Below are 25645 nucleotides of genomic sequence, written 5' to 3'. Positions count from 1 at the left end.
TTCAAAGAGACACACAATAGGATACACATTATGAAGCAAACCATCTCTGCCAACCAACCAAATCCAACAACACGTGACCAAGTTTTCTATTGTTAACATTTCACTTAGGAAAAAATGGGCATTGGAAGCTTCCAAAGAACTTATTTTCATCTAAACAAAACCTCCCAAAATATCCAGCCTTTACTTTTAGAGCATGGGTTCCCAAACTGGGGGGCGTGAAGAAATTCCAGGGGGGCGCGAGGTGACCCAGCCTCCCCCCCATCAAGTTTTGCTGCCCTGTTTAGTTCCTTTTTTCCTTTTTTTTTTTGCTCAACAAGTTTTGCTGCTATTTGGGGGGGGGGGAGGGTTTTTCAAAAATCAAAAAGGGGGGCGTGATGCCAAAAAGTTTGGGAACCACATATTTAGAGAGATACATTAGTATCAAACCAGCACTGACCCACCAAAAAAGCACCCCCAAAACCAAAACCAACCACCATCACCATCAGAACTAATCAAAAAGCACTACAGATAATATCATGCCACCCAACATGGAAAAGCATTCTGCAGTCAATCAAAACTGTTTCATTTGGAAATGGGTTGTCATTAATGTCTAAAGGCAACACAATGCACATTACAGCAGTTTAATGATAAAACCCGCATCTATAGCAATCTGTTAGAACCACCAGAAAGCCTCAGATTTCTTGACTATTTGGCAGGGAATTTACTCAAACAATAGAAGACAAAGGTGGGAAACTAGTGTTAACAGCTTGCTTCCATTGGGTTAAACTGGTTCACTGGTTATAAACAAGGAGGTGGAAAAGAACCTCTGATGAGAACGTTGTTGGTTTGCCACAGAATGTGTCTGCCTCTCAGCAGGGATCCAACACAACAAAATGAGTAATCTTACAACCACCCATAGATTTTAAGCAGACAATTTATGTACTGGACATATACTGAATACAAGGTACATACATGGCATTTCAGTGCACCTCAATTTTAAAAGAAAACACATAACAGCTTCCAGCTCTAGTGTTTGCAAGCCACCTCTCAGCTGGTAGGGTTACCGGATGCTAAGCATGGAGGGATGAGATGCAGATTTCACAAGAACCTGAGGGAAGATAGAGGGTACGTCTACACAGCAGCGCTATTTCGGGATAACATCCATTATCCCAACATAGCGTTCTGCGCTGTTTAAACAAGAAGCTGCTATTTTGAAATACATTCCAAATAATGGGCTTCTTATTCCAGCTTCCTGTACACCTCATTGCACGAGGATTAAGGAAGACACCGGAATAATGATTTATTTCAAAATTTAGCACTGTGTAGACAGCAACACATTTGGAAATAAGCCATTGTGTAGCTCAAATTGCATAGCTTATTTCGAGGTATGCGCTACTGTGCAGACGTACCCAGAAACAGGGACTGAGGGGTGTAATCTGAAAGTACTGTGCTGAACTTTAACATGTGTTAACTCATTGCGCAGGGGATGAGGTGATGAGCCACTGAAAAGAAGAACCCAACACAGACCAGCCTCTTGTCAATGTATTTTACTGAACTCTCCTTGTGTCTGAAGAACTAAGCGTTTAAGGTTCTATTGGTGCTGCAGCAAAGAGCTATGTGCGGGGTAAGGTAGCTCATTCCCATCTTTTCTGGATGAAAGGACTCTCAGCTGATCATTTTCACATACCTCTGTGCTTTTCTCCTCATAGCTCTGGATCTGTAGGAAGCAGACAGCCCTGAAGATGAAACAAGTGGATTTGCTAACATCATTGGTGAAGCTCAAACATTCTGAGGATTGTAACCCTGTTTTCTTTTCAAAATCACTCCATTTTGAACCCACTCAGATGCGACTCTGCCAGCTCACGTCAGGAGCACTTTAAATCCACTCACTCCACAAGTCACGTTTAGACAAGATTTATTAGCCACGTTGTTGACATACAAGAAACTAGAAAGAAGAGCAACTGTTCTCTCCAATAAGACAAAAATGAACTGAGTTGTGGTACAGCTATACTGCTTCCTGACCCTCTTCCTCTCCTTCAAGAGCGAGAAGTTGGCACATCTCCCAAAAAGACATAGAAACTATTCCAAAGAGGGCCTGCTGCTTCAGATCTTCCATGCACAGGGTCAAAAGGGACTGGAAGAAAGCCAAAGACTTAGGAGAGAAATGAACGGGAAATAAAGCAGCCACAAAGGCAGCTGCAGGGGAGTGAAAGGAGACTGATATCTTAAAAACAAACAGAACCAAGCGTAACTTTCATGAGGCAAACTGACCAGCCCACAGATCAGCCTGGTACTGACCAGACATCATCCCCCTCGGTGTCAAATGCCAACAGTACCTGATGAAGCACTAAGGGTGATGAAGCGCTACAGGAGCTTGACAAAAGATGACCTGAGCTACACTGAACACATGCTGCATGGCAGGGCAGCAGAATGCTTTGTTTTCAGGCCTCCTTGGCCAGAAGAATGGGCTGAGGTTGTGTTGTGTGGAGGCACTGAAGAGAGAGAAGTGGAAAAAAGGAAGAGAGGGAAAATACTTTTTTTAAATTCTCTTCCGTTGCATGTTAACACTGTGGCTGCCACATGGCGATGGGTTTACTGCAAACTTTCTTCAGGGATATGGAAAAACTGGGCATGAAGACAGCAACCTGCAATGGATCCACTGCCGCGGTCACTGCTCTATGTGCACAGTACCAACCAACCAAGGCAAATGGATTAGGCTTATTGCCATCAATGTGATTTTCTATTGAAAGAGAGACCGACTTCTGCATCAGAAACAGTGGCAGGTTTCATAGCGGGGAGGGCAGCTCTGAATGATAACACTGTAATTTGGAGACTCTACAAGAATCAGCATTGTAGGTACAAATGGTCTATTACGATGATGGACATTCTGGAATAACCCTGATTTTAATTAGTCAAGGCTTTTATAAGGCCATTTGTCTTTTAAAATAAGCCTTTTTGTAGGCATGTAACACACTTGGACGAAGCGAGAATTCACAGTGTAACCTAGGGATGTTACATTTGACTGTTTGATTAGTCGATAAGGGTGCCTCTGCCTCTGAAGTGTAACAACAGCCCCAGGGATGTTGCTACACTTCAAATGTGAAAGCGCTGAGGGGAGCACGGGGCCCACAGGGGACTTAAGCAGTCCCCCGAGTACTGGCCCTGTGCTCCCTGCGGCATTTCAAAGCTGCAGCGCTGCATGGAGCCCAGGGTCAGCCGGGGAGTCCCCAGGCTCCATGCGGCGCTGCCACTTTGAAGCATCCCCTTCTTTTCACGCTGCCCCCCCTTGCTGCCTCTTTCTGATAGAGGCAGCAAGGGTAGGGGGGGAAGAGACTAGTGCATTGACTATCCGACAAGCATTTGCTCATCGATAGCTGACTAGTCGTTCATATCCCTAGTCCAGCCCACGACTAAATTGTTAATAGTCATTTCTTTAAAATAGTACATACAGAACAAAAGTAAATTAAGTGGTAATAAATCCGGAAGCAGCCATATTGATGGCTTGATGACATGTATCAAGCAAGGAAGATCAGATGGGAAGCCAGAGACATGGCCATACTGGCTCTGATAAGAAATGGATTACCTGGATTAAATGGATCAAGCAGAGAGTCTGACAAGAAGTGCATTACAACATGGTGTGAAGTGGAGAAAAGAGGGCCTGGCGCCCCAGGGGTTAAAGAAAGCCTCTGGGTCCAGCTAGCCCTGCCCTGCTTTACCTGCAGCCAATGCCAGGCCTGGAGGGCGAAAAAAAGGTTCAGTTTGGGGTGGACCACCAAGGTGGCAATAGCCTGGTTTAGCAGTCTCAGGGCCCGAACCAGAGCCTATCCACTCAGCAGGGCATGGGAGCAAGTAAGCCCCCACTCTGGGAAAAAGGGGGAACCTACTAAGAAGCCCCAGCTAAAGGGAATCTGGACTTTCGGGTTCAGGTCCCAAACTTAAGGGCTTGACTAGGGAGTGGCTTGGAGTCCTTGGACCAGGGGACCAGCGTCCCCTGTTTCTCCTGCTTACTCTGCAACCTAGCCACTAGGCTGCACAGCTGCCATGGACCTGGACACACATGGATGCACCCAATGAAAAAAGGAAGGGTCCAAAAATGAAGACTCCTACAGCCTCCTATGTTTGTGGCAACATATTCTTGTCTTCACTTGTTAGCAATCTCTGTTTTTTTTTTTAAATAGAGTCCTCATAAAAAACAGCCACCAGAGATTTCACAGCATCTCAATTAATAAAATTTCCAAGTCCCCACTGATATCAGGCATTTTAAAATACCACTTTTTAATTTCCTCATTTAAACTTGTGGATTCTGATTAAGTAAAAATGTTTAGTAGTCATTTTACTAATCTCACTGGCTATTACTTTGGGGAAAAGTGAAGAGCTGTCTTGCAATAAGTATTTCTTACAACATAAGAATTCCAAGTAGACTAAAATAAAGACTTTATTTAATTCTTACAAGATATAATCTCTTATCAATACAATACACAAAGTGTTTACAAAATAATCCCTTTTTCTGCTTCATTTTCAGCACTACTTTTATACAAACCTTGAAAATAAATCAGAAATCTCAGCTATTAGTTTCTTTTAACATTTTAGAAGCATCACAAGGAGAGACTGTAGGTAAACAAGATTTTTTCTTAAAGTGTCATCTTCATAGGCAAAACAAACATTGGTCTTAAAGACTTGCAGGCCAGATTTTTAAAGGGCAGTTAGACACCTAAGTCTCATAAAACTCAATGGGAGTTAGGAATCTGGTTACCTTGAAATCTGGCTTTAAGTCTATGCAGTAAAACCCTACTCATGCATATCTCTGTTTTTTATCTGTGGAAGAAATCATTCAAGTGTTATAACAAGCAGAACAGAATATTAAAATATTAAGTGATCATAACTACAGTTATGTTAAAATTAAACTATCTAATAGTCTTTGTGCAGCTATTGAAGCTGTTGTAATAACAGATGTTCATTCCATTGTCCTGCACACAATAGCAGCCTCAAATACGGTCTACCCCTTAATGCATTCAAAGGTCATTGCAACATGCTACTTCGAAGTGAATGTGAGGGTCTCCATTTTTGCTGGGGCTGTGAGGAGAGGTGTTAAAAATGAAAGGCCTGATACAGTTTCCAGGCAAGTCAGCTGATTGACTTCAATGGGAATAGGCTGAAAGTCTAATTATTTCACATTTATCACAGATATAGGGGAAGGTTGTACACTGATGTCCTCTGTGCACAGCATAATCTATTGGCCCACCCATGTTGACAGCAGAAGCATGAGCTATATAGTTACATAGTAGTTAACATGAGTCTAGCTACTATCAGTTCTGGACCTAGTTCAGATGAAAGCTGTTTCCTTGACAAGAAACAATATCTTAATTCTGTTTCTGGTAGAACTAACAAAGTCAATATTTAACCCACAGGAAGTTGATCACCCGTTTTGGCCTATGTACAAGCTAGAACACCCCACCTCCCCCACTATTTCTAAATCAAGTCAGCTGCTGCTAACAGTCTTATTAGACAAATGATTGTATAAAAGGGACACCACTCACTGCAGATCATTCCTGAGAGCACCATTCCAGCCATATACCTCATAAGTAGGTAAGGTTTTATGCAGATAAAAATAGTTAGGGACCTGCCCAGGATTAATTTTAGTGGAGGAGAAAACAAGTTAACCCTGTGCAACTGGGTGGATTTAAGAAGGATTTAAAAATAAGTTCAGCAACTCTGAGTATTCTGCTTTCCCTGAGCTAGCTAGAGTTTAAGGAGTATCATTTGAATATAGAGCGCTGCAGTGTTTACAACTGTACTTACAAAGGCTGCATTTCTTACTGTGGCAAAGTCATACGCTAAATTATAAGTGTACAGCAGTTAGTGGTGGTTTCATTTATTTCCTGGGACAGGAACCAAGGAGGCTGGGCTTCTTTGGTGAGACACAGCATTGAAGAAGCATCGTGTTTTGGATCCTTTCACTTTCTGATATTCTAGCAGTCTAAGTTATTGTCAGCGGCGATAGCACAAGGCCATAGTGCAGTACAAGCAAGCCATCCTAGAGGGAAAAAGATGTATCATTACGCCAGTATAAATCAGCTAATGCACAGAGATAGAGCCACCATTTACCAGAATATTAACCATCTGCCAAAGGTCCATTTCCTCCTGTCTCCTGAAAATCCAATCAGGATATTTTTGTTCCTCTCTCTTTCCCTAAAATAAGCTTGAATTTGAAAAGCTTGAAAAGCTAAGACAATGGATTGCTATCCCCTAAGTATGGAAATCTTACCAATGGATGTAAAAATCTGTTTCTTCAAGTACAAATTATCATTTTGCTTTTTATTTTAAAAGCACCTTGAATTTGTCCTGATGCATAAAAGGCACCACAGTACAAGCCAATTGGTCTCTACAAAACCACCACCAAAATAACCATCAGAGAAGCATTTGAAGAAACCCTGTTCTTTAACACAACCTACCAAAAAGAAGGAAGACACTGAAGTATTACATAGAAAAGAGGGCAGAACATTTTGGATGATCTGAGAATGGGCCTGGAAGCAGATTTGGAGTTCTTAGTTCTGACAAACTTTGTCTGTGGTTTTTGGCAAATTAGTTTACCCACCTGACTCAGTTTTTTCATGTCAAAGGTGATAATTATCTACCATGCTGGAATGTGTGTTAACTAGAGAGGTGAAAGTGTAACTGTGTGCATGCTTAACCAATGAGCTTGGGCTCATCGATTAACCTTCAGGTTTATACACAGACTCCCAGTACATGCGGGGAACCATCTTACAAGCTAGCTCCCCACTTGCACTGGCTCCTGGGGACCCACGTGCTCCCCCATGCTGCTGCCTCTTTTATCAGAGGCAGCAGCATGGGGCTGTTGCAGACGGGAGATGGTATGCACAGAGAGCCAGCTTTTCAGCCAGCTCCCTGTGTGTACCGGCTCACGGGGAGCTGCCTCCCCCACACTGCATGTACCTGTGTAACTGCTGACATTGTCAGCGATTACACAGTTAATTCATTAAACACATATTAACATCCCTAGTGTTAACGTTCACAAAATACACTGAAGTTGAAGAGTGCTATGTTGTAATTCAATATCTAGAAGTTGCTTATTCAAAGTTCTGGATAAATCAACAAAAATAAAAAAAAATTAAATCTCACATTCTTCCCAAGTGCTGCTTGACATTTGCTTTCCAATATAAAATATTCCATACTCTAGAAAAGTGATGCAGAAGCCTAACACTTCGCCTCAGATTGTAGCAATACATCTGCTAATGGCACAATGATTCCGTTGCGATGTTGGATATATATATTCATTAACACTTTTGCATACACAAGTTACATTTCACGCTGACATTAGGCGTGCATACAGTTATCACTCACACGCAAGTGTGCAAAAGCAGCTTTGAGAGAACACTACACCGATACGGAACAAGTATCTGGCATTTATTACTCTACATCTTTTGCTGTGGTGTTTTCTTTGTGAACGGGGCCGCCGACAGGGGAAGGCAAAGGGAGCAGCTGCCCTGGGACCCAGTGATCTAAAAGAGCCCCCGGCTCCCAGCTACCACTGCTACCTTGGAAGCAGCAGGAACCCTGGGCCCTTTAAATCAACAACAGATCCCTGGGCGGCACGGACAGGCTGGCTGGGGGAGGCTAGCCCTGAGTCCCATCCCTTCTGCCTTCTTTTGGGGGGCCCAGCAAAGTCTGTCCTCATCCCTGAATGCAAATTGTCTCTTCCATGCAATCACAAGGCTAGTCTTGTTTGGGCTGCTTCTGCCTTTTGATAACTTGCAGAGATATGGATTCCCAAGGGTGGGGAAGGAGGAGATGAAATGTTCATAGAGAACAGTCTGGTTTCACTCGTTGTGGGTTCTTTGCCAACTAATTTACACAACGAAACAAAGCTCATGTCCAGAACTCCAGTAAATCATCAAACACTCAACACACGTGGTGCACAGCTCAGTTACAAGTACAATCAACAAAGCCCTCTTGGCTAATGCACCTTGTCAGGATGAAGTAGTGGAGGAGCAGAATATCGATGGGTAAAAGCATTTCTAGCAGACACTGCTGCTATTTGGCTCTTTGGAAACACAGCACCCTTTCAGAATACACATTTTACAACTCCAACTAGCCACCACTCTTACCTGCACAGCACTGTCTCCGATAGCTCGGCGGATTTCCCTCAGCGTCTGGTAGTGTTCCAGCAGGTGATCCCCACATATTATGTCCACCTGTGAACAAACACAAGCGAGTCAAAAGTGCAACCTCTCCCTTGCCCCGGGAAGACTAGCAGAGCTCTTGAGATTCGGTACTTTAATAAAGTGAATCTAATGCTGGCAACAGGTCCCTGGAGAGGAACGTAGTTTTAGCTTTCATTCAGACGACATAGCATGAGCCGCAGTAATAATAGTGTCCTCATATTAACCTGACTACGGTCCTCAATTCTGACCTAGAGGGGCCAATTCTAGAAGGTAGCTCATTGTCTGCATCTCATTCACTACTTGACCCCACCAGTGAAAATGGCATGAAAGGGACTTTTTCCTGGCAGTTGTGACATGGACTCATTGGGAATCCTACCAAGATCCACAAATTCATTTTACATAGGCCATAGGTACTAACAACGAGGGGCCAGTGACATTTCACTCCCAGATTCATCCAACATCTCCAGAAAAGTTAGCTCTCTGGGGCAAGAGCTAGCTTTTTGTTCTGCATTTGTATAGCACCTACGCACAATGGGGTTGTGGTCCACAGCTGGGCTCCCATGAGCTTGAGTAACACAAATAATAAAGAAGTAAATTATCCATGCCACATGCAGCGGACGAGATACTAACCCTCACCTCCCAACACGGACAAAATGTGTTCTTACTTCTCCTTTCCAGAAGGACGCGTGAAAGTTAGTTCACTACACACTGGGGATGTCAACGAGTAGTCGGCTAGATGATTAACCGATAAGCCTAGACTTATCAGTTAATCTTGTTGACTACTTGCATCGCCCCTCCCCACTGTGTATGTATCAGAAGCAGCAGGGGGGGGAGGGAAGCAGGAGAAGGTGCTGGGGGAAGCTGGCTTAATAGGCGGTGCACCCCAGCATCGGCTCTGCGACAGGCAACCTAGGTAGTGAGTGGCCAACATGAGTCAAGATGGTCTCCCAAGATAAGGTTGTTTTGCTAACTGGGATTGCGTACCTAGAATTTGCGGCATGTGCTGACTGAACCGTAGCAGCACTTTGAGTGGATGCAAAGGGAGTGCACGGTTCACAGTCAATGCCATGTGCAGTCAGCACACACCTCACGTCACGTGTTCTTGCTTTAAGAGCATGTCACTTTAGTAATACAGGATGAACCTCTCTAGTCTAGCACCCTTGGGACATGACCAGTGCCAAACCAGAGAATTTGCCAAAACATAGGTCAATATTGTCTAGCAGCCTTACAAACATGTCCACTGCTTAGTGGACTCTGAGAAGACATTTAGGAGTAAATTAGAGCTAAATAACAGCACAGAACACTGAAAGCCAGGACTGGTGGCTGTCAACAAACTTTATGGGACTGCGGGAAACTTGGTCACACCCATGCTAAGTGGACATCCGGCTAACCAAAATCATACCAGATCACAGATGTTGCCGGTCCAGATAGTGCTGGATTAGAGAGATTCAATCTACACTGGTAGGAAAAAAAAAATCACATGGATGGAAGAGATCAACTACATAGTCTCCAAATAATCACTTATATTTTTCTGTTTATAATCTATTTCTGCAAATTCATCCTCTCTATTCCCAAATTAACTATCTGCAGTATCCAAACAACACACTGTGGGTATGTCTAGTCTACAGGCTTTTGTCGACAGAAGTTTTGTCAACAGATACTGTCGACAAAGAGCGTCTAGACTACATCCAGTTCTGTTGACAAAGCAAGCTGCTTTGCCGACATGACAGTGTAGATGCAAAGGACAGCGTAGATGCAATAATGCCTTCTGTCGACAGAACTCTGTCGACAAAAGGCGTTATTCCTCTTAGAATGAGGTTTACTGCCGTCGACAAAACTGCTGAGTTCTGTCGATATTATGTCACACCCTATTAGTCCAGAATAGAGGCACACCTATCCTTTGCCACTTTTTTCTGGTGACATACACAGGTAACTGCTCTTGGATTACTACCCTATATTCTAACTTTCTTTTTTAAAACAGGTAAGATACTGATGGCCCAATCTTGCTCCCTCTAAAGTCAATGGGAATCTTGCTTTTGTTTTCAATAGAAACCAAGACCTAACGCTGGCCTGGCTGCATCTTAACTGGAAGGAGGTGGGAAGGAAACCCATATAAGTGATAGGTGAAAATGTTGACCTTTATATAATAAAAAATTAATTCCCTTAAAGGACACCAACTGGCACAATGGTAATTTTTGACAATTTAAAAATAAATTAATTATTTAAATAATTAACTATTTAAAAAAAAATCACTTCTATTTGTGTGGAAATACCATGTCATCTGGGAACACCGTGATGTCAACCCTGCTGTCAACCCTGCTGCTGCAGATTCAGCTGACAATCAGTAATGAATCAGTGACTTTTAATAAATTATCACAAAACCGTTTTCACATCCCCCTCCATGGAGTGCTGTGAATACCAAATGACTAATTCCATCATTTCAGCATCAGGCCCCAAAGTTCTTTGGCTAATTGCTGCCCTAGGATTCATTCCACTTGTGCAAGAATAAAAAGGACAGAAGTGCAGAATGGGAAAAGGCCAACACAATTTATTCCTAACACCCTGTTACATAAGCATGGGCACTGACGGTGAAAATCTAAGGGAGCCTGGGGTCCTACAGAAGTCCATAAGACAATTAATACATTATTGATGAAAAAAGAGCTACCATTAACACAAGTGCTATAAATCTACTCAGGCTTTACACTTGACTAGCTGGTAAAATTGGAGCCAATTAGTACTAAACTACTGAGACAGCACTGATTTAATTAGTTTGACCTTTTGATGAAAAGGAAAGACTGAGGTGATAATGGTGAATAACCTTAACAATCACTTACAGAGTTAACAAAAGCAGCCTATCATACCCTTTATTTTCTTTAGATGGCATATTAGCTGCATGCAAAAGCTCCTTTTTCCAAAGCCACAGTAACTGACAAATACAAACTAATGGTTATTGTTTAAGATGAAGACAAATACACGGAGATATGATTGTACAATGCACCAAAATGATGTAGTCATATTAGGGAAGAATTTGGCCAAATTAGTGTTAAAACTCAACTGAGCACCTCTGGGCAAGTACAGTTATCCAGGGGATAAGAAGAAAACAAAATAAAAAGCACAAGAGATTTATCTCTTGATATGTGGAGGGCTAGGAAGTATGAATTTGATTGCAAGATCAGAGCAAAAGAGATATATATTGATTTGATTATTCAAATAGTTGACTAAAACCTTTCATATCCATCAGTTGTTGTCATCATGATCTTACTATGCACCAGAGAGAGCCATCTCTGAAATTAAAGGTTGACATAATTCAGCAGGTATACCATATGCACCCAGACTTCAGATAATTTCCCAGAGGAAGTAATTTACATGTATACTTTCAGAAAAACACATTTGATTATGGAACATTTCTACCCCATGAACCACATTTACACACTCAAAGCAGCTGAGGGCTGGTTTCCTCTTTGGTACCAGGAGATCTGTTCCACCATCTCTGGCCAGAAAGGATAATGCTGCCATTGGACGATCCTACCGGAAATAGTACAGAAGAGTAACTAGTTGTAAAATAAACAAGGGCTGAGAATCCCACCCATTGTGCGAAAAAGCAAAATTAAACAAATCAGATATTAGATACCAAGGCCATTTACAAGTCTCAGAGGGGTAGCCGTACAAACAAAGAGTAGTCCTGTGGCACCTTAGACACTAACCAAAATATATAGTATCATGAGCTTTCGTGGGCAAAATCCAGTTCTTCAGATGAGCTCCACTCAAGATCATCTCATCTGAAGAAGTTGCTTTTGCCTACAAACACACATATACATATACATACACACACACACACACACACAACGAACGGTGATCCACGCTTACGAACAGCGCAGTCACCATGTAACTCTATGGGATCCAAGTTACGAACACTTCGAGTTATGGACCAAGTGTTGGTCCGTAACTCAGGGAGCAGCTGTATTTGTTAGGCTCTAAGGTGCCACAGGACTACTCATTTTTCAAGGCCATCTACCTTAGAGAAACACCTATGATAACTTAATGCTTGTTTCTAGAGCATGCTGAATATTTCAAAGTATCTGAAAAGTGGTATGCTTGGAATTACTAGTAAGCATTAAAGCTGGTCAAAAAATGATTCACGCTTCAGTGGAAAAACAAGCTCCAGTTAGATGAAGCCAAATATTCAAGAGGCACTTCGTAATTAGAAATGGATGCGTGCAGACAAAAACTAAAAACATAAGAAAGGCCGTACTGGGTCAGACCAAAGGTCCATCTAGCCCAGTATTCTGCCTTCTGATAGTGGCCAATGCCAGGTGCCAAGAGGGAACAAACAGAAAAGGCAATTATCAAGCGATCCTTCCCCATCACCCATTCCCAGCCCCTGACAAACTGAGGTTAGGGACATTATTCTTACCTGTTCTGGCTAATAGCCATTGATGGACCTAACCTCCATGAATTTATCTAGTTCTTTTTTGAACCCTGTTATAGTCTTGGCCTTCACAACACCCTCTGACAAGGAGTTCCACAGGTTGACTTTGTGTTGTTTGATGAAAAAATTAATTTTGTTTGTTTTAAACCTGCTACCTATTAATTTCATTTGGGGACCCCTATTTCTTGTATTGTGGGAACAAGTAAATAACTTTTCCTTATTCACTTTCTCTATACCAATCATGATTTTATAGACCTCTGTCATATCACTCCTTAGTCTTCTCTCTTCCATGTTGAAAAGTCCCAGTGATTAGTCATCCCCCAAGGCAATAAGGTCAAAACAAAGCAAAATAATTAACAGGTTGTCAGCCCAAGTGATGGATAAAAATAAGTCTTAACCTTTCAGATGACTAGGGAATTTGAACTAAAATCCATAAGCAAACAAATACAAAAGCTGAGCAAATAATCTGAAATCCTCCCTGAGACTCTAAATAAGATTTTTTTATTCAAATTGCCCTTTAGGTTTTGGTCAGTTCCTTCACACACATCTTAAAAGGGTGCTTTATCATTTAAAGAATTCTATTAACCTCAAGTCCCCTCCACACAGATAGGAGGATGTCATTGCATGAAGGTCAAAGATTAGCAAATATTCTGCACATGCATAAACCTGGTCAAACTGCATCAAGGCTATTCAGTAATTTGGAAAATTGGAAATGTGATACAGAAACTTTCACCTCTACTGGTTCAAAGATGACCCCGGGGGGTTGAGAGGGAGTTGCACGTTAGGAACTGAATTTGGGCTACCAGGTCAGAACATTCGCTATAACTGACACTCTTATTAAGAGTCTCCATAGAGAGGAAGTCGATACGTTGGGGGTGACACACAGGCCATTTCTGCTATATAGTTTGAGAGTTTGTCTGTTTGTTCGAGAACTCCTCCTAAACGGTAAGAGCTAGGACCACCAAATTCAGTATACAGCTTCCTCTTATCATAACTTAAAGTAGGCCTGGGCAAAATATGTCCCACGGGCCGCATTCAGCCAAGCCACTGGACCCAGCCTGCGGAGGCAGTGGGGAGGCCCAGGCAGGCTCCCCTGCTTGCCCCGCACGCTGCTCAGAAATGCAGCTGCGAGGCACTTTTTCTTTGAGTCCAGAGGGGAGGGGGGAAGATTCAGATTCTGGACAGAAACTGGCCAATGGGAGTGGCCTGTTTAAATAACAAGCAGCCACCCTCCTGCTCACTCACTCAGGCGCATGGCCGATCAGGCAGAAACATTTTAAACTGAAAGCAGGCTGGTTTGGCTGCTAACTGCTAAGTCTCCTGGCCAGAACCTACCTCTGGCACCCCAGCTCCTCCCTTTCCCAACCCCTTGCCCCCCACTCCTGCCCTGCTACTCCACATGCGCCCATATCCCCTCCCAGATCTGCGATCCCAATCTCCTGCCTGAGATCACAATCCCCTCCTACACTAGGTCACATCCCAAACCCTGCATCCCAGTTCCCTGCCCCAGGTCACAACTGTCTCCTTCACCCAAACTCCATTCTCCCTCCTGCACCCCAATCCCATCCCAGATGCTGTACCTCCTCCATTAATACCATGGAAGAGTGTGGCCCTTGACCACTTTCCAAAATCTTAGAGTGGCCCCCTATCAAAAATTATTGCCCACCCCTGACTTAAAGCAATGTCAGGGTTTGGCTGTGCCAGGAAAATGAGATATGCCTGGAATGCGATTGCTTCTCATAAAACCATACAGAAAAGAGACAGACTCACCAGACAGATGAAAGGAGCTGGTTGGGGGCACCCCCTTCCTCTGTCTAGGACTTCGCCAGCCCCACGCCTCTCACCTCGCAGGTGCCCTTCAGAGAGGGCAGTGGGGGAGGGGACACTGAAGCGCTCATATGAGGATACTGCTTGCTGTTCCCTTTGTGTCAGTTTGCTGCATTCCTAACTAGCTAGGGAACGCAGGAGGGCAGACAAGCCTGTGTACTTGACTCTCACTTCCTGGTAGGGACAGGAAGGGGAAGAGCAAGCCCATGGGCGGCAAGTAGTGTAGTCAAGGGAAGGCATTGTCCCGGCCACCAGGAAGGGCTGGGGCCGTGGCACAGTAGCCCTGTTCCCTGGACACCAGGGAGGGTTGGGGCTGGAGCTGCAACATGGTAGCCCCGGCCCTCCACGTGGCCAGGAAGGATCAAGCTGGGGATGGGCTGGTCTTGGCCTCAGGCAGACGGGGTAGGGCTGGGGCTTGCCTTCCCCGACTGGGCCTTCGCCCTCTGCCCATGAGCAAGCTGCCCTGGTACAAATCTTGTTTCAAAGGTACAGCTGGGGAAGGTGACACACAAAGGGGGACTTGCTGAATATCACACAGACATCGGCAGAACTGGAAGTAGAACTCAAGAATATTGACCCTCCAGTCCCTTTCAAAGTTTAACTCTAGAGCTAGGACTTTGTGTAATTACTTCTCTAAGGGTGTGCCTACACAGCACCCTAAACTCGAAATAAGATACGCAACTTATGCTACACAAATTGTGTATCTTATTTCGATTGTATTTCGAAATAGCTTATTTCAAAATTTGAAGTGTCTACATGGTGCACTACACAGCACTTGTAGTGAGCAGGGGTGGCTGCTCACTGACCCCAAGCGGAAGGACACCTCTCTGAGCCCGGGTGGGTCAAGCTGGGTCCTGCCCCAAAACCAAGAGGTGGGAGAGGGAGCATAAAAGTCCAGCCCAGGAGCTCAGTAGGCACCCAGCTGCTGGAGGAAGTAGAGGCCTCCTGCTCTGAGCTCCCAAGCCGGGAGGGCCCAGAGGACTTGCAGAGGAGTGGCCTGAACCGCTGGGTCCTTGCTTGGAAGAGGAGACCTTTTACACCCTGCCCGAGGCTTCAGACTACCACGACCCCAAAGACCAGTAGCTAGCGTGGAGCCAGGTAGATGCGGTGGGGAGGGAAGGGGGATTAGGAAGTGGTCTGGGGCAGCTGACTACTGTCAGGCTGATCTCATAATGTTCTAGAGCGTGTCAGTGGGTTGCAGCAATCCCCGCTGACCCCAGTGGTAAGGCTGCCACTGCTAGGGCCCTTGGCCGGGATGCAGTGGGGCAGGGAGGGCCCGCGTCCCCCCTGTCACCACACATGCCGGGTGGCAGTCTCCCCCTCCATGCTTGTGCCTGGGGAACTGTGCTTATTTGCCTGCCCCGCCATGAACTAGGGCCAGGGCCTCACTAACCAGAACTGCGTTTGTTTGCAGACCCGCTGTGGACCAGGGCTGGGCCTTATTGACTAGCAGACTGCATTTGCAATGCTGCCTGCCCTGCCCTTAGGCCCCATGGTTTGAAAGGAGTCGCTGGCCTTTTATTTACAGGCGTGAGCACAGGTCAGGGGCCCAGGAATAAGCCAGCTGGCTTACAGCGCTATTTCGAGACATCCTTGACCCTTGTGGAATGAGGGTTACAGGGATGCGGAAATAGCGTGCCTGTTATTTTGAAAAATATGCCTTCGGTATCCCAAAATAGCCCCGCTGCCTAGATGTACCCTAAGTGAAGCAGTATTTATACTCTGAAGGAGAATTATTTTAAAAAAGGCACATTGTCAGCACTTAACAAAACAACAGAAAACCCTGAAAAAATTAATTAAGTCAACAAGCAAGCACATCGTGTTCCTATAGTAACAGCTTAGTGAATTTCCATAAAATGAAACCAAATTAAGGTTCCCAGAGACTCCTAAGTCCAAAGCTACAAAGATATTAATCAATGTCCCTGGTACATATTTCTGCTGCTTATATTGGTACTGCAGCTGCCTTTACTGAAAGATCCACAGAACAGCATGGTGGAGCAAGTGTGTAGACACACCACTTCATTCTATTGTAGTTGCAATGTGTTGGATACATGGCAGCATCTCAAGTGAATGTAGGCAAACATTTAAATGGAAGAGATTTCAGTGATGAGCAGAGAACATTTGGTATTTTCTTCATGTGTATCAGTACAGAAAGGCAGGAACAAATGCACTAAAATGCTCAAAGAATGACAAGCTCTTCAATGAAACACAAGTAACCATTCCACACTGCAAACAGAGTTGGATTAGACCCAGAATAATGCACCTGTTCCTCCTGCTACAGAAAAGCTGGCCGTTGTGTAGTCTGGACTCATTATAACCATATATAGATTTTTTTCTAAATCCCTTGGAAGGAGTTTTTTTGGCTGCTGTTAGCAAAAATATTCAAATAGCCAGACTGTCATTTCAAAAATCCACAGGTCACCATGCCAGTGAGCAAACAGAGCAATCATCCTACATTTTCACAGCAGGAGAGCAGCATAAGACGACTTTCAAAGCGATTACAATGCATCAGGTAACATTAATTGACACTTGGCTGGATAAGTCTTTGCTTTCCTTACAGGAGAGCAGAATGCACATACCCCTCTTGCTCCTGATAGCAGGATAGGGAAGCTGTTTACACAGATACATGACAAAAGTGCATGAACTAGGATACAATCCGTTTTCACAGAGAATCTTTCACACTAAGGCTACAAGCACACACAACAATGTCCGACAACGGGTCTCAAAATCAGCTCTCAATCGTGCCATTCTTCAAACGATGAACCCTGTTGCCCTGTGGGTGTGAACAGGGCCGACCCAATTCAACTCACATGTCAAGAGAGTTGTGTCATTCTATCTCATTTCAGAGAATTATAATGAGTGCTGACCACACTTCATTCAAAATAAGTGTTCATCTCTACTGACCTACCTCAGTTAAAGTGGGCATCTGTGTTTGACGACAGTTCTCAGACACTGATTAGACACAATCTTAGACATCCCAAATGAGTTAATGCTAGAGCAGCAGGCATATGGACAAACAAACAAGTGTTATGAAATCAAATAGCTCTCTTACAAGCATGAACATTGAAATATGTGTTTTGCAGAGAGAAAAAATGCTGGCCAAGAAACAGAAGTCTAGGTTACATGTTTGTTATATTGTGAGCTCTCCGGGGGAGGAAGTGGGCCATTGCTATATTTTGAAAATGACCAGGTACAGTAAAACTCCATTGGTCTGGCATTCAATGCTCCGGCACTCCTGATGGTCCGGTACCATCAGGAACCCAGAAGTGCTCCAGCTGCCGGACAATTGGAGCTGCTCTGCCCCTGGCTTTCCTGATTCATCCGCTGCTGAAACTGACCAGCAGCTGAATCGGGGAAGCTGGGGGCAGAGCAGCTGGGGTGCTGCCAGGTTGGTCCCATAGCGCCGCCCCTTGGGGCGCGGGACCAACCTGGCAGCACCCCAGCTGCTCTTGGGGACGCCTGGGGAAGAGCAGCTGGAGTGCTGCCAGGTTGGTCTCGCAGCGCCAAGGGGCGGCGCTATGGGACCAACCCAGCAGCACCCCAGGTGCTCTGCCCCAGGTGTCCCCGATTCAGCCACTGCTGAAACTGACCAGCAGCAGCTGAATTGGGGATGCCTAGGGCAGAACCAGACTATCGGAAGGGGGGGCTATTAGGGGGCTGGGGCGGCATCCCCTCCACCCCATCCCAGACCCCTCATAGCCCCCTCTTCCAATAGTCCGGCATATCTGATAATCCGGGCACCCCCTGGGTCCTAAAGGTGCCGTATTATCAGAAGTTTACTGTATATTTATTGCACTAAACAGTAACGAGTAAACAATCATCATCTAACCTGACCATTTAGAAAGTCCATAGCCTCTGACAACAACAAAATCATTCTATTACCCTTAGTATAAACTGGTCAGTTTTCTCAAACAAGAGGTTCCTTATTGCGAGGCTGATATGTGTGCGCGCACACACACAGAGCCCATTTCTCTTCACCTTTGAAGGCAACAACTCTGTAGAAGAAAGTGCTGCGTGTGGGTCCTTCTGCAGTCCATGAACAACGCACTCAAGCGAGTCAGAGTAGGAGGGGACATTGCAGCAGTTCCTTCTCCTAGGACCGGGTGGGCAAAAGTCTCTCAGAGGGCTGGATCCGGCCCCGCCCCCTAGCTCATTGCCTCAAGTAGGAGAGGGGCAAGAGTCCTTCTAACAGCTTCTATTTAAAGGGCTCACACCTTCCCCAGCCTTGGGCAGCAGGGGAGAAGGTGCAGGCCCCTTAAATAGAAGCAGTTGAAAGGGCTGGCATCTCTGGCTTCCTAGCAAGGTGCTAGAGGCAGGAGCTGCGAGCCCTCTCAGCTGTTTCTATTTAAAGGGTTCTCCTATTCCCTGTAGCTGCTAAGCAACAGGTTGCCTGACAGGCACAGGGAAGGGGCCGGCCCTTTAAATAGAAACAGCTGAAAGGGATCATGGTCCTGGCAATGCACTGGAGGCAGGGGAGCTGCAACCCCTTACAGTTGTTTCTATTCCAAGTGTTCGCCTGTTCCCAGGGGCTGCTAGGTAACGTGTTGACTAGCAGCAACGGGACAGACTCAAGCTCTTTAAATAGCAACAGTGGAAAGGGCTGGCAGGGCGAGCTGTGAGCCCTTTCAGCTATTTCTGTTTAAAGGGCTGGCCCCTTGCCTGTCAGGCAACACACTGAATAGCAGCTGTGGGGAACACAAGAGCCCTTTAAATAGAAACAGCTGAAAGGGTTCGAAGCTCCCCACACCTCTAGGTTGCCGTTGCTGGAGACACAGGATCCCTTCGAATTGCCCAATAACCAACCAATTTCTTTATAACTGGTTTTGATTAAAAATACCTAGATGCCATTTTTATAGTCAAGTGGGGGAATCTTTTGTAACCCATAAGACCTAATTGAATATACTTAGTGTGGGTGGGAGGAAAAACAAGGACTTTGATACTATTTCATGGAATCATAGGTCTGGAAGGGGCCTCAAAGTCATTTAGTTTAGTCCCCTACACTCATGGCAGGACTAAGTATTAATCATTTTCAGTACCCTATGTTTAGTGTTAATGTTGTAGTTATTCCAAATGTTACAAGTGTTCTCAAAATGTTAGTCTTAGTACACATTTTAACAAGTGTTGCCTTCTATGATAATCTTTGGCTAAGGTTGTATCCAGTTAATTATAATTACATTTTAATTACTTTGTTGTGTAAAAAACATATCGGCATCTTTTCACAGCGCACGGCCAGTCCTTTCTGCCCGAGGCCCCGCTCCTTCTGGGTCAGCCTGCAGACATTTCTGAAATTTGTGAAGTGGCCCCCTTTTAAAAATTATTGCCCACTCCTGTCCTAGGACAATGGTTCTCAGTGAGGGGTATGTAGAAGTGTTCCAGAGGGTATATCAATTCATCTAGGTCAGTGGTCCCCAACCATTGGAGGTTGCCGGGCGCCAGGGGGCGTGGCCATTCGCCCGCCGGGTGCCAGAGGGCAGGGACACTTGCGCGCCCGGGGGCGGGGCGGGCCCCCCACCATGTGCCGTGCACCTGGGGGCGTCCCCCCCTGCCAAGCGCCGCGCGCCCGGGGCCGGCGTCCCCCCCGCCAAGCGCCGTGCGCCCAGGGCCGGCGTCCCCCCCTGCCAAGCACAGCACGCCCGGGGCTGGCGACCCCTCCAAGCGCCGCGTGCCCAGAGCCGGAGCTCCCCCGCAAGTGCCACGCGCCCGGGGCAGGCACCCCCTCCAAGCGCCGTGCGCCCAGAGGGCGGGCGGCCAATCCGCGGCACTCCCGGGGCCGGCGCTCGCAGTGCGCCCGGGACCAGCTGTGGCACCATTCATATACCATGTGCCCGGGGCCAAGCCAGCCCCGAGCACTTGGCGGGCGCACACAAATGCCCCCGCAGGTGCCATGGCGCCCGCGGGCACTGTGTTGGGGACCACTGATCTAGGTATTTGCCTACTTTTACAATAGGTTACATAAAAAGCACTAGCAAAGTCAGTAAAATTTCATACGGCTTGTTTATACTGCTATATATACACTATACACTGAAATGTAAGTACAATATTTATATTCTAATTGAGTTATTTTATAATTATGTGGTCACAACGAGAATGCAAACAAATTTTCAGTAATAATGTGCTGTGACAATTTTGCATTTTTATGTCTGATTTTGTAAACAAGTCGTTTTAAGGGAGGTGAAACTTGAAGGACACAAGCCAAATCAGACTCCTGAAAGGAGAAGTCTGGAAGGGTTCAGAGCCATTGCCCAAGGAAAGGAGAACATGTTCTGTGTGACACTTCTAAAGTATCTAAGGAAGTGACACTGGAAACCAGACTCCCCCACGCACAGCATGCAAAAGATTTTTTTGGTCAGCCCTTTAAAATGCTTTAGTTATTGCATAATGGCTGTAAGAGTCCAGCTGGTAAACAGTCAGCTAACACTGTACAGAAATCAGCTTGTTCCCCAATGAAAGGTGATGAACCCTGGGGTGACACTCGGCATCTATTTTACACCAGAACATGCATTAGGACACGGGAAGTGGGAAAACACTAAATTTCACGCTTTGAGAATTTTAGATTTGCTTCTAATTTTATCGCTCTGTAAAACAACATCAGCCTGATTTTCAAAGATGAGAGCTTGCAGCTTCCACTGGAGTTGTGGATGCACTGAGTCTTCAGAATACTAGGACCCAAACATGATGCCTTTTTTAAGACATGCCTAAACTGAACTGCGGCTTCACATCTGAGAAAAATGTTATTTATTTAGGATTCCCAACAGTACCATCTATAATGGGAAGCTATGTTCTTACTGAGAGGGAACCTGTACATGTAACTAGGTTGTTTCTGCAGGATGATGAATAATTCATACCCAATTTGCACCATCACCATGGGATAGCAAACAGCATGAATAAAGACTCACGGCTGGAATAAAACAAACAGTCATGCTTTATTGCCTTCGAAAAGGGAACGAGAGAAACAAACAGAACTCTAAGATCATCACTTAATTGCTGCTGTTTGCCTATTCTTATCAACAGCAGCTGGATTTTCCAGTTGCCTGTCATCAGCTGGACAGAGAATTCATGCATTACAGAATTTCTGCAGCCTTCCTAGATGAAGAATTGGAATTGTTGCCCACAAATCACATAGGGTTTTAGCTGTGTGAGTCTCATTGACGTCAATAAGAACTGGGCATTTAAATCCTGGTGCACCAAATTTGAGTGTTCCTCTATTTATATATTTTACAAACACCCACACCCTTTTATTGCACCGCCCCCTCCAAAATCACCATCTTCCCTCACTACCCTTTAATCTTCCTTCAACATTCAGATCAGCCTTGCTGTGTTCACCTAAACCTGATTCCTGCCTATAATTCTGCTCTTATATCCTCCCCCGCTCCCTCCTACTTGTCTGTGCCTTTTGTTTGTAATGTCTTTGGGCTTTTGTTGAATGTACTCCACCTCCTGTCAAGCACTATGTAAAATTAAAAGACAGACAGAAAATACTATCAGAAAATTTTTAAAAAAAGCACTGCCATTGAATGGGGAAAGTTATATCTTGTATCATCCCCTGGGGCACACGCTATATCCCAGCTTTTAGGTGTTTGCTTACTGGATTAGATGAATGCTCTGACTCTGCCCCTGGTCTCTCAGGGTATGTCTATGCTGGATCAGATAGCTAGCCCCCCAGTCTGGACTGACAGACTTGGGTTATGGGGACTTGGATGAGTGTGTTAACAGCTGTATTGACATTGCTTTGATGTTGTGCAGGCCTGAGAGCCCAAATTCCAGCCTGAGCAGCAATGTCTACCCAGCTATTTTTAGCAGGTCAGCCAGAGCTCTGCTAACACAAGTCTGTAGAGCCCGGCTGTGGGGCTCACTTCCAGACGCAGTATCATGGCAACAAAAGTGCCTTGTTTGCAGGAGATGTACTGCAATGATCAGAGTGAAACAGCAGCCACTGAATACATCACTCACTTGAAAATGTTAAAGACAAAATAAAAGCCTTGACTGTAATGTTGTCTGTCTGCCTCTTTTGTAACACACCTGGCAAGCAGGGTCAAGATCCATTTTCCTTCGCAGGAATTTTTCCACGTGTCCAATGGTTGCTTCTCCTGAAACGCGCACAAACTTCTTTTCCAGTGGCTGCAAAAAGACCAGATTGCAAGCAACTTAAGAATGATGAGTGTTTCCATGCAGGATTCTCTACAAAGGGTTACTCAAGCCCAAACCCAATTCCCGCTCATAGCTACAGCTACAGCTACAGCTGAAGGTGGCGGAATTAGCCTCAGACTTTAGGGCCAGAAAGTCTGACCTCTTGCATACTGCAGGCCACAGAACCTCACCCATCCACTTCTGTAACAGACCCCTTACCCCATCAATGGACAACACAGGCTAGTGGGTGGGGCCTTCCTTCAACTCAGTTGGCTGCAAGATTGTTGTGACAAACATGGTCTCACGGGATAGGGTAGTTTTGCTAACTGCACTGGCGTACCTAGAATCTGTGGGGTGTGCCAGCTGAAATGTAGCAGTGCTTTGATTGGATGCAAAAGGAGCACACAGAACTTACAGTCAATGTCGTGTGCAATCAACATATACAGGCAGTCCCTGGGTTACGTACAAGATAGGGACTGTAGGTTTGTTCTTAAGTTGAATCTGTATGTAAGTCGGAACTGGCGTCCAGATTCAGCCGCTGCTGAAACTGACCAGCGGCTGACTACAGGAAGCCCGAGGTGGGCTTACTGTAGTCAGCGCTGGTCAGTTTCAGCAGCGGCTGATTTGCGGACGCCTGGGGCAGAGCAGCTGGGGTGCTACTGGACCAACCCAGCAGCACCCAAGCTGCTCTGCCCCAGGCGTCCCGATTCAGCTACTACTGAAACTGACCAGCAGCGGCTGAATCAGGACGCCTGGGGCAGAGCAGCTGGGGTGTTGCCGGGTTGGTCCAGTAGCGCCCAGAGCGGCACTGCGGGACCAACCGGCAGCACCCCAGCTGCTCTACCACAGGCGTCCGGAGAAAAGCCTGGTCTGCTGGAGGGGTGGGGGGCACACTAGCTGCGCCCCCGCCCCCCCAGCAGACCAGGGAGACGTGGGTGGCGGACCAAGACGCACCGCGGTCCCGCCGCCCGCGTCCTCCGCAACTTTGCTCCGCGTCTCCCTGGTCTGCTGGTCTGCTGGAGACCAGCAGACCAGGGAGACGGGGAGCAAAGCCGCGGAGCACACGGGCAGCGTGACAGCCCAGACACGCCGCGGCTGTCCGGCTGCTGGCGTCCTCCGAGGCTTTGCTCCCCGTCTCCCTGGTCTGCTGGGGGGGGCTTCCCCCCCCAGCAGACCAGGGAGACGCAGAGCAGCTTTTCTCGCCCCGGAGGATGCAGGCGGCGGGACCGCGGTGCATCTGGGTGTCCCGCCGCTCCCGTCCTCCGGGGTGAGAAAAACCCCGTTCGTAACTGCGGATCCGACATAAGTCGGATCCACGTAACTTAGGGACTGCCTGTACCTCACTTCACTTGCCCTTGCTTTATGGGCTTTAGTAACACCGGCAGGAAAAACACCTCTAACCTCTGACTGAGTTCCTCTCTGCCCTGTTTCTAAAGCTTTTTGGGATGAAACGCACCACACACAAAAATAATAAATAGATTCCCAGGGTCCTGCTCGTATCCTAATCAATAGCAAAACCCCACGCTGACTTCAACATGAGCATGACGGAATTTCAAGTTTGCATGCCAATTTCCTTTTCAGCTACCGGGCAACAAAAATGCTGATCATAATTTACAACAGCACAGAAATTAAATTGCTATTACATGGTATGTTAAGCACCTTCTTTCATCTGTGAGCAAAACAAAAGGAAACTTAAAATGTTTATCATGCCAATGAACTCACACTTCCGAGCTACACTGAGAAATAAAACCCTTTGGTATCTCCTAGCCCACTTAGCCATTTTTTTTTTTAGCCTCTTATAACTGATGTTTCGATTCTGCTGTGGCTAGATTAGCGTTCGCTGAATCCAGAATCATTTTAAACTCAATGCGTCACAGTGAGGAATACAAGGGCAAGACTAGTTGGGAGGCTTTTACTGTCATTCCCAAGTATTTCCATGGGGAGGACTGTAACAACATGACATTTATTATGCCATTCTTGAAGAATTTTTAACAGATTTTTTCACAGATAAAATGCTAACCGACTGCCTGATGATTTGGGTGGCTACAAAGAATGGACAGAACATACTGCAGCACTCAATGCGATAAAAGGACAAAGGGAAATTCATCTAATTAGATTTTTACATTAAATTAGGGACAGCTGTGATTTACTAACCAGACCATTTTCCAAATGCAAAGAGTACAATGAACAAGAAGGGCCAAACTACTCCGATTTAAGTCACAGGCACAAATATTTATTATGCCTGTAATAACACAGGCTCAGCTAAGCTCTTTGGGACTGGGGCAATCTCATTTCAGTGTTGATAGAGTGCCTACTAGAGTGGGGCCCTGTTCTCAGTTGGCTAAACTCTATCATAATGATTAATAAATTATAACATATGAATAGTTGCACTTAAGTTGCACCTGTTCAGACTTGTGTTTGCAGTGGGGACAGGAATCAACCCAGCTAAAAACTGAGATGAGGCAAAGAATGTGAAAGAATTAAGACAATTTATATGTAACGTGTTGGTAACATGCTGTTAGCTATCATTCTTAAACATTAAGATTGCATATATCAATGCTAAAAGTACCCATGTTCACTTTCTCTTTTAAAATCTGCAGTCTGCTACTATGTGTTGTTCCAATCCTTGTATTGCTAACATCCTGCTGCCATGAAAGATAAAATGTAATATGACTACATAATTTAAATTTCTATGTATTTTTTTGGCTAGAGCCTGTTTCCAAGGCATTTATTCATACACTGAAATGATACACTTAGCACATCCTTAATTACAGCCTGCCAAATTATGGAGAAGGCAGCAAGAGATGGGCAATTTCACACCGTGAGACTATACCGATTTGGCACAGTAGGTGCAAGATTTTGTTTACTTTACATTGCAGTACTGCAGAGCTGTATTTTTTTTTTCAATTGAATAGCCTCCATTCACTAAAGAGATGAATGTTTTAACAGAGAGAGATCAAGGTGAAAGTGAACTAGCAACTAACCAGGGAAGTCTGTTTAGCTGTCCAGCAAATATGTACAAGTATTCCTTTGTGCCTTCCATCTTCTACTACCTCTTGGTTGACATGTACACTAACACACGTTATAAATTACCTCTTCC

At 45.4% G+C, this 25645-nt stretch overlaps 1 protein-coding gene across 2 annotated transcripts in view; it reads right to left on the bottom strand.

The window, feature by feature from the left end:
• Positions 1 to 4389: 4389 nt before the first annotated feature.
• Positions 4390 to 25645, bottom strand: part of PCGF6 (polycomb group ring finger 6) — a 44025-nt gene continuing 22769 nt past the window's right edge. The window contains exons 8-11 of one of the 2 annotated variants that reach the window (XR_012905731.2): positions 22438 to 22536; positions 11596 to 11687; positions 8106 to 8192; positions 5951 to 6013 (exon numbers count right to left, since the gene is read on the bottom strand). Coding sequence is in view for 1 of the 2 variants with exons in the window: in XM_075935554.2 (XP_075791669.1) it covers positions 5957 to 6013; positions 8106 to 8192; positions 22438 to 22536 (243 nt within the window). In the remaining variant the exon portion in view is untranslated. Of the gene's footprint in view, positions 6014 to 8105; positions 8193 to 11595; positions 11688 to 22437; positions 22537 to 25645 lie in introns of both variants that reach the window. The other variant, XM_075935554.2, reaches the window with a different exon arrangement.

The sequence above is a fragment of the Pelodiscus sinensis genome, chromosome 8, assembly GCF_052426305.1.
Source record: "Pelodiscus sinensis isolate ZL-2025 chromosome 8, ASM5242630v1, whole genome shotgun sequence".
Classification (NCBI taxonomy): domain Eukaryota; kingdom Metazoa; phylum Chordata; order Testudines; family Trionychidae; genus Pelodiscus; species Pelodiscus sinensis.
Note: the sequence above shows the minus strand (reverse complement) of the source record. Positions and strands in the feature narration are given on the sequence as shown.